We start from the raw sequence: 10,324 nt of genomic DNA on the forward strand, positions 1-10,324 counted from the left end.
TGGCCGAGCATTTTTCAAGTTATGAGTGTCCCATATTTCTCCCCGGTCTCCCCCGTGCTTTATTTCAGGAGAAGGCACGAAAAGCGCGTATTGCGAGAAAGGTGTCAGAAAGATGAAGAAAAAGAAATCTCTGTCACTTTTACCTCGTCCTCTTGCATTTCAACGACTAAATTTTTATCAATGGTATTTTTTATCTCTAGCATTTTGACCACTGACATTTCGACCACTGACAACTTTACCTCTGCCATTTTTACCGCTGCCATTTTTACCTCTGCCATTTTTACCTCTGCCGTTTTTACCTCTGCCATTTTTACCTCTGCCATTTTTACCTCTGCCATTTTTACCCCTGCCATTTTTACCCCTGCCATTTTTACCTCTGCCATTTTTACCTCTGCCATTTTTACCTCTGCCATTTTTACCTCTGCCATTTTTACCCCTGCCATTTTTACCTCTGCCATTTTTACCTCTGCCATTTTTACCTCTGCCATTTTTACCTCTGCCATTTTTGCCCCTGCCATTTTTACCTCTGCCATTTTTACCTGGCACCTTACTTTCGACTCTAGAAACTTTTGAAAGAATAGAGCTACTGCTTTGAATATTAGTATTACTAATAGGAAGAATGAGCTTACAGAGCTTGCTCATTTTAAGCTTATAATGATTCCTTAGTTGTTGCTCCTGTGGTGTGTTACTTCCTGTTTTTTTTTTTTTCTGTGTCATTCATTGCACAGCAAGCACGGTTTGATAATTTTAAGAGCTTCAATAGACCCTAAATTCCGGAGCTTCTTTTCTTTCTCATTGCGCACTTTTCCAGAGTGTGAGCCTTCTTTCAATTATTTAGATATTTGAATATGAGTGTAATTGAGGGGACCATAAAATGAACACAGCTATGCAAATCTGCTGTTATTGTCAATTCATAACAATCCCATAAATAAACGAAATATTTTTGACGTTGTTTTCTGTTTTGACTATTTTTCTTTAGCTTGTTTCCAATGGACATTGGTTTTTTCTTATATGCATGTTTTTATTGTTCTGCGTAATGTTTGAACAGTTAGAATTGGGTTGAGTATTGATGGTATCTTAAAGGGATAGTACAGTATTGGTGGAGATGCGAATTGGGCTTTTAACTTTTTGCGAGATACCAAGAAAACACTTATGATATAGTACAGAGCATACCATTTTAAGAGGAATTCAAAGTTTATTTGATGAAAATCGGGTGTGGAATGAATGAAACATCCAAAAACAAAGTAAAACAAAGCGATCATAGTAAAGTGTGGGTCCCACACTTTATTAGAATCGCTCTTTTTGGATATCTCAGCCATTTCAAAACCAATTTTCATCAAATAAACGTTGAATTCCTCATAGAATTACATGCTCTTTCATATTTCATAAGAGGTTTCTCATTATTTCACCAAAAAAAAAAATGTTAGAAACCTGAAATTAAGTCTCAACCAAAACTGTACGATCCCTTTAAGGGCTATCTCAAATGCAATGATACATTTTTTTTTTTTTTTTTCAAATCAGTCAATTGTAGAAACACAGACGATCAGCCTTTTTTTCGGTATGACGAGATGATCAAAAGATACGGAATTTGGCTTCAAAATGATTTTGAAAGTGGTAGCCTTTACACAAATATGCGAATTTTGAGAAAAAATATCGCATTTAATTTATGACCTTCGGTTTTGTTTTTGTTTGTTTTGTTTTCCTTTGTAGGGAGGGGGACAAATTGGTTAAAAAAATGAGCTTGTTGCAAAGTATTCAGCTGCTGCATCCCTTTCTCATTAGAAAGTTGTATTTTTACCTTTGTTTCTACAAAATTTTTGACAATAGATGTAGGTATTGCTTTTGCTTAATGCATCTTAACCATAATAGGCATTGCTTGTGTTTTATGATTTTTTTTCTTTGCTGTCGGTGTTTAGTTCTGTAATGGTAAAAGTGGAATGTCCGTCATGTTGTGAATCAATTCATTGTATTACTTCTGAGTGTTCCTGAGAAAAACCAACAGAAAGTCACACTCCCCTTGAAGTTACGTGAAGACTCAAAATAAATAAAACAGGTTAGAACTAGTAAATTTTGAGTTCTTCATATTTTGTGAAAGAGCATTTATTATCTTTTATTGCTCTCAAGTTTGGAATAAATAAGTATGGGGAATTGTGTTTCTAACAGTTCTGATAGAACATTGTTTTATTGGATAGTGTGATTAGGTACACTTTTATTGCTTGTAAACACTTTTCACAATCTTTACCTTCATGTCTAATGACTGTCCTTAAAGAACATGATAGCCCCTACTGTTTTGAATTTATATAAAAGTATAAAGAGAGAGAAGAAAAAAAATTATATCAATAATAATACGATGAATGAAATTCCTGACACGACGGACATGTCCATTCAAACAATACAGAAGAAAAGCCAATAGAAGGAGCAAGAGATTACTGACGTAGAGTTCAGACGACAAGCCCTAACCTCGAGGTTAAGCTCTTACCCCCAAACTTCGATGTGCGTCCACACGACGAAGCTTAACCTCGAAGTTAAACTCCTGCCCCTTTGAGTTCGTTGATTTTTGTGTCCACACGGTGCTTAACTTCGAGCGGGGACCCCCCGCGGCTCGTGGTTAGAGCGCTAACCCCGAGATATCTCGTGGCTCTTAACATCGAGCTAACCTCGTGGTTAGCTAACTACGAGTGGTCTACACGGTACCTAATTACGAACATAACCTCGAGGTTAACCCTTGTCGTCTGAACGTAACTAATATTAGTTTGCCCTACCAGTATCAAGGAAACAAGTAATCCTGTAGGTGAAAACAATTCGAAATATCTACTTCAACATGAAGTTAAAAGAGGCTGATGTAAAAAATAAGTACTCCAAATGCACAACGTGGTAAATTGTGTGTATGTGTGTGTGTTTGTTTGTTTGTTTTGAATAGAAACCACTGCTTTTAGTACGCATTCTTTATATGGTTAAAGCAAAACAACAACTGCATCCGTTATCGCGAAGTTACCGTTGTTGCATGAAAAAGATTTTGTGGGGAATTTTTGACTACTTTGCGTAATACTATGTGATGGCTAAACTTAATTACAATCATGTGGGATTGTACAAATGAGGCGTTTTTTTTTTATTTTACCGTTATAAAGAAAAAAATGTGTTTGTCTACTGACTCAGTATGGAAATGGTGTGGCACTGCACGTTCGTAGGCCGTAAACAAGCATATGTATGATCAATACGTCCACCATATTATTCTTATAATTCGTGGAGACTACTATGCATTAGGCATAATAGCAATCGTTCTAACTTTCTTTGTGTTTGTCTCTGAAGTGTTTACAAAAATTTCTTAATTTTATCCTACCTAATATCATTAAACTTTACTTTTATCACCATTCGTCAATATTGAAATAAGTGTAGTGGTATTACTATATGAAATATATGCAGTGATTTTTCTAAGAATTATGGCTATCCAAATTGTTTTCATTTACACATTCAAGAACCTTCAAAGTTTCTGTTGAACTTTCCAAAACTCGATTTTTGTAATATTGTTGCGATCAAGATCAACGTTTCTTGGTGTGTGTGTCTGTGTTACAACAACACCTTCATTGTCACATCATATAATATCATAAACTGTTCATCTATTAAAAAACAGGTTTATTCGAAACTTTGTGGCTCATTTGGCGAGGTGTTTTTTAACCTTTCTTGTCTATTTGTGAATTTTGGTGATATTCGGCAGAAGGGTGCACCGGCATTTGCACAAGGTAACGTCGACAATATTGAAACTTATAATCATCGTAACCCTTACAGGTATTCTAACATCATGCGCATTTGCATGGTACATGTACCTGCACAAACACACATACATACACAGACACAGACACACACACACACACACACACACACACACGCACACACGCACACACGCACATACAAACACATGCCATATGTAGAAGTGAACCCCATACACAGCGTTGTAGAACAATAGCCCCCCCCCCCCCCAAATTAAGTAAATGAAAAATTATTAATAAACAAATGAATAAATAAATATATAAATAGATACATAAATAAATAAATAAATGAATAAATGAATAGTTAAATGAATACATAAATAAGCATCGGGCCCAAGACATTCGTACCCGTACAACTATTTACATGATTTGAAGAGGATGGCTAGTAACCGATAAGTGGGAATCAGTGGGAATGCTGAGGGATGATTGTTCCAATCCTTGTGGGATTCATTTAAGAGTACATTATATATCTACTGTTGTGTGAAAATTATTTGCTTCAGAACGGTCTCATATTCAAGTAATGTGCAGATTAATGCCCCGTCACTGACCAGGGACGCTTACCTGGAAACATTAAACTGCACATTACTTGAATATGAGACCATTCTGAAGCAAATAATTTTCACACAAGAATAGATATTTAATGTACTCTTAAATGAATCCCACAAGGATTGGAACAATCATCCCTCAGCATTCCCACTGATCAGTTACTAGCCATCCCCTTTAAGTAGGCCCTACTAATGATAAATGACGTGTTATAAAAACTTGATAGACGATTATGTTGTATCAATGTATTCACAATTGTGGAACCCAATATATATATATATATATATATATATATATATATATACATTATTATTTCAGTTTGGAAATAGCAAACCGCTATTAAAGGGAAAAGAGTGCTGTGCACTGGTCCTTCACCAAACTCTGCCGAGGAGAGACGATTTGGTGGTTTGTTTGTTTGTTTGTTTGGGTGTTGTTGTTTTTTAACATATTAGAGCTTTGAAAAGAGTTCTTGAGGCACTTGATAAAATAATATAAAGTAAAATGATAGATTTTTTCGATGAAATGCATATATATCATCACTTGATATTTACATTAAGGTTTTTGTTTATCTCATGCCTTTGAAAAGAAATTGGAGAAATACTTTTTTCATCGCATTAATAAATGCGATATGTTGGATTCTTTATATCGTTGCCTTACTATTACATGGCGGAATGTTGTGTTTTTCTTTTCCCGTGATGACCTGAAACTCAAACTTTGAAAAAATATCATAAAATGACATACACACATTATGATATACATTTGGGTAAATTCCACTTTAAATGATATTTCTACAGTGTAATCGTGTAGATTATTGTTGCGAGAAGAAATCGAGGACTCACCCAAATGGGTTGAAAATGACTGAGCTATTGTGGAATCATGAACGCAATATACATGTAAATTCCATGGCTCTTTATGTATACATATACCGTATTCGCCGACGATAAGGCCGGACTATTAAAAAAAAAAAAAAAAAATCCGTACAGTTGGGGTGAGGCCTATACGCAGGCACAAGAAAATATGAAGAGTTTGTTCTCAAAAACCGATGAGTCCATATTTGCGATTAAAGGTCAAAAAAAATAATGAAAATAATAAGAATATTTTGGCTTCTTTTGACCATAACTTCAAAAATGTACCTTTATATGTAGTGACCAATATATCATTTCAAAGGTATTATTTTGTACTTTTTGACAGAGACCGTACTTCAAAATCTTCAAAAATGGACTTATCGGTTTTTGCGAACAAACGCTTCATATGTATTGTCTTTCCAGCTCAGAGAATCACCTGCCTAGCCACACACATAATCATACATACATTGGAGTATGCAATGTGCCAATGAGCAGAGCGATGTTATCTACTGAATTAATTAATCGTACAGACATTGCCATGTTCTGCAATCAAGTGACAACCCCCCCCCCTTTTTTTTGTTAGGTCTAAAAAAATAGAAAGCACAGGGTCCAATGCAAATCCCTACCAGTGTAGGGAGATGGGCAAATTTTAAAGCAAAGAAGATGAATGTACACTACGAGCAATACCTGAATGTAAAAAAAAAGAAAAAAAAAAAGAAATTGCAGAGGTATAAAGAGACTAGTGATCTATCTATGGAGAAAACAACGTGTAAAGAACAGAGAGAACAGTCGAGACTTTTATATGTCTGGGCGTATTTTCGAAGGAAGAACAGACAGATAGAGAGAGAGAGAGAGTTAAAAGAAATAAAAAGTTTTTTTTTTTCAATGCACCCAGGCACTCTTTTACCGCATTGATCTCTTAATGACAGAGAGAGGGAGAGAGAGAAATAGAAAACACGCAAACATCATTTTCATCGTCTTCGCAGTACAAAAATTCACCGCACATCCATGGGCACTGCAATTCATGCATGGATTGATGACTGCCATTAATGTGATATTGTATCATATCAGCGCAAAGAAAAAAAATCGATGTTAATGGTTTTATTTGTTATCTTCATCCGAGGAAAATCTGTTTGCATTATCTTCGTGAAACTTTATAAAAAATCATGACAAAGAAAAAAAAAATAGGTGAGCTGAGGCTGACTTTGCAGGAAATCCAAAGTGACTTGAAGTTAGATCATAGATGTCATTCAACTCTTTATGACGTATAGCATTCAAGTATTTTACTTTATGATGTGCTTTCATATAAATGTAGTGGCGAAGTTTTCCGAAGTTCCATTTCGTTTTTCTGGATGTTCACTGCGAGACCAATCCAATCTTCTTCATATGAGGTAAGTTTTAGCGTGTATGTATGTGTTTTTGTTGTGGTGAATTAAGCAATCATACAAATACCTTACTTCTACACACGGTAGATGTCTTTAGCATGCTTTTTTCCCCTTGTGAAATACAAAAACAGTCTCACACTCAATTTCAAATTCCTTTGACAGTTTTCCAGTTCTTGTTTCTAGTTGCCCTTATATTTCAATCTTGTCCAAACTGTCTCTGTGGTGCTATCCAACTAAAGCATGGAAAGTTAACAAGAAAGACGATGAAAGCCATAGTCTCGACACAACGCCGGATTGTTGTGGTTGATCTTGCGCTTTTTTTAATAAATAAGATCCAATCCTGAGCAGCTGTACTTTAACATGATACTCGAGAATGTGGTGACTATGCGTATCTATTAGGCATAAAGACGTGTGTGCTCACATATTTGGTTTTCTATCAAGAATATTCAACTTAACTTTTCAGTCAAAAAAGAAATTAATATGACACACCTGGTAGGCTTCTGCATATTGGTGTGACAGTCCCCCCCCCCCCCAAAAAAAAAGAGAGAAACATGTACAGGTGTATGTACATTTTGTGATGGCCACGATGTTGATACGTTGTTTTGCCGTGCTGACTGTAGCGCACAATGTCATGGCCCTGATCTTATACAGCAAAGCGCTGTATGATGACATACGTTCTTTTGGCGTCGCAATTTCTTTATTTTTTCTTGAGAAACCACCATGAAAAAACAGTGTATGTAAAGATACGTTCATTTGCCGTAACGGCGAAAATGCTTTCTTTGTCATTTCTACACGTATCTCAGGTTACGTTGTTTTGCCTAGCTGGAAACGGCAAAGTTGTGAAAAAAAGTGTGTGAGATACGCTTTTTATCACTGAAATGGTAAACATTTGAGAATTGAGACATTCACCATTAAAAAGAGCGCATTTTATATAGGAGCCATATGCTCATAACTCAAAATGCCCAAATTTTGAGTTACGTTCCTTTGCCTTATCACGGCCGATGCAGACAAATATATATGTGACCGTGCACCTCAAAACGAACTTTAAGTCGCACACACTGATTTTGCGTGAGGACTGAAAATACGTGAAATGGGTCAACCTAGCCGAACTTGACTTTTTCATATTTTCTGAAAGAGCGGGTCTTCTTTTACATTATGCTAAAATCTGGTATCATAAAACGGGCAGAAAAGTGTGTTTTTTTAGCAGTTTATCTCGAACGTTTGTGGTAGAATAGTGTGATTAGGTGTGTCTTCAGAATCGCTTTTTCATTTCTGAAAAACCTTGTCCACACTCTTCACTTTCAACTCTAATAACTTTTGAAAGGATAGTGCTACTGCTTTGAAAGTTGGCATTAATTGTGGACAGAATGTGTTAATGAGGCTGCCTAATTTCACTTTAATCTGATAATCCCTTCAATATTGTTACTCTGGTGGTTTACTTCCTGTCTTTTGTCCCATTCATCGCACAGCCAGCACGGTGTGGTAAAAATTAAGTGCTTGAATAGACACTGTACTTCAGAGCCTTTTTTCTCAGTTCACACTTTTCCTGAGGTTGTGCTTTCTTTCCAATGTTTAAATAGGTTTGGAGAGTCCATTTGATTTGAGTTATACATCATTTTAAAGCTTAAAGTCTGTTCTTTCAGAATATGGTCTTAACTAAAAATTCATGTCTGGCGAATTTTTGTTTGTTTTGAGGTGTAGGGTCACATATAGTGTCCATAAGAATAAGAGATAGAGGACGTTAATAAACTACGTTCCAATCTAATTTTTGTCTTTTAGAAGATTTGTCTTGACTGATCTATCAAAGACCCCCCCCCCCCCACACAAAAAAAAAACATTTTATTCAATCTCAATTTTATTACGGAATTTCATGAAAATAACCTGTCTTTTATCTGACTATTTTTTAGAGATAAGCATTATATTCAACCTTTACCAATTGCTTTGAAATCAATAAGTTTGAAATTGCAAAATGTGTCACAGGCCTGTCTTGGACATTATGTCCTGCATGCACAATAATAGCAATGTTTTAAAGCAACAAAAGTGGGAGTATTTGTAAAAGAACATCCGCATTGAATAATGAAGATTCATTGACATTTTCTTTTTTATCATTCGATGTACTTACGGCTGTAGATATTTTTCGAATAATTTTCGATAATTCTATGACTGTCACCATGCTAGAAATGAAAAAAAATCGCGTAAAGGATAAAGACTAATGCAGTCGTGAGATCTGTAAGATATTGATTTGATATGAAAGGCATGCCAAAAAAAGACAAAACACAGAAATGGTATGTCTTATACGCTGCACTTTTTTTATTTGCTCTGTAACTCTCGAACACAAGGAATCACCTTCCAAAACAATGAGTGCATCGCTTACTGCAGTGTCCGCTAAACCACACTTCGATGAGGTATGGACCGAAACGCTTACAGTTCCCTCCCAGTCAGGTACCGATGAGAATACCAATGTTACTTCTGTAGGTGAGCAAGACCCGATCACGTGGTCTTGGGAAGTTATGACGTGGTCCTGGTATACGTTATGTGAGCTTCTTATCGCAGTTATTGGGATTACAGGCAACGTTCTCGTCATCGCTGTAGTGTTCGGCCGTCGCTTGAAGAGTCGCGGAAAGTGCCGCTCAATGGATATCTTCGTAGGAAATTTGGCGATAGCTGATTTCCTCACCTCGATCCTTTTGGTTCCCCACCCAGGAGTCAATTCTATTCCAAATTCATGGACTGGAGCACTATTTTGTAAAGCCGTGGAAGGCAAGTATTTGATATGGACCACGATTACGGCGTCGATCTATAGCCTGGTGTCAGTGTCCGTTGATCGTTTTGTTGCTGTCGTTTATCCGATCCATTACAAGCGCTTCATCAATAGCAGACTCGTCAATCTCATCGTTGGTCTCATCTGGGTGGTATCATGTGTCTTCATGGTTCAAGACCTCTCGAACAACACTACAGGGGCGATAGTTGGAAAGTGTGTGTATCGGAGACCACCGCGAAACCTTCAAATCTTCTACGGTATTCATATCTTCGTTGTCCAGTTTGCTATCCCGACCACTCTCATGCTGGTGACCCAGATAGCCATTGCGCGCTCGCTCCGGCGGGAGGCCGCTCGCTTCGTAACGAATGTGTCCGCTGCATCGTTCCACAATGTTGCCCGATCTCGAGTCATCACGCTAACGTTGACCGTTGTCCTTATCTACTTCATATGCTTTACTCCGGACCAGATAGCATATATGGCTTTTAACCTTGGACTCACTCCGTCATATGTCCGCAGTCCTTTTGCACGCGTTCTCACCGCACTCGTCACTTGTAACTCGTGCGTGAACCCAATAGTTTATACCCTTCGCCACCCACAATTCCGTGAAGCCGTCAAAGATTTCTTCAGGAATAGAAGCACAAGAAATACACCAATATTTGAGGATCTGGAATCACATCACCGATCCGACGAAATTCATCCTAGGATAGAGAAAGCTTGACTCTTTGTTATACTCGTACGTCAATTTGCCGGCATGCTATTAGAAAGATGGAATCGTCTCCTTAAAACCACGACCTTGCGTTTGTTCACTTTCACAATTTTTAGTATGAAAGTATGAAAGTATGAAATACTCTAAGCATGAATTGAAGTTTAGGAAACTACAGGATTTTTCTGTGGATCGTTTATATAGAAAAAAAATGTTATAGCTTTAATTCACATTTTGTATATTCAACAATACTTAACATTGATCTTACTGATAACAATTTAATATTGATTGTTTCTATCCCTAATCCACATTTTAGAAGT

The 10,324-nt window shown here is 36.8% G+C and overlaps 1 protein-coding gene across 1 annotated transcript; it reads left to right on the forward strand.

Moving 5' to 3' along the window:
• Positions 1–8,897: 8,897 nt before the first annotated feature.
• LOC139731647 (galanin receptor type 2-like) lies at positions 8,898–10,019 on the forward strand. The gene has a single exon (XM_071642538.1). The coding sequence runs from the start codon at positions 8,898–8,900 to the stop codon at positions 10,017–10,019; it is 1,122 nt and encodes a 373-aa protein (XP_071498639.1).
• Positions 10,020–10,324: the final 305 nt, after the last annotated feature.

Source organism: Diadema antillarum, unplaced genomic scaffold (genome assembly GCF_040938485.1).
Source record: "Diadema antillarum isolate AM-2024a unplaced genomic scaffold, OU_Dant_1.0 seq00000382_RagTag, whole genome shotgun sequence".
Classification (NCBI taxonomy): Eukaryota; Metazoa; Echinodermata; class Echinoidea; order Diadematoida; family Diadematidae; genus Diadema; species Diadema antillarum.

Coding starts and splice junctions, on each gene's coding strand:
- LOC139731647 (XM_071642538.1), top strand. CDS start 8,898: ATGAGTGCATCGCTTACTGCAGTGTCCGCTAAACCACACTTCGATGAG.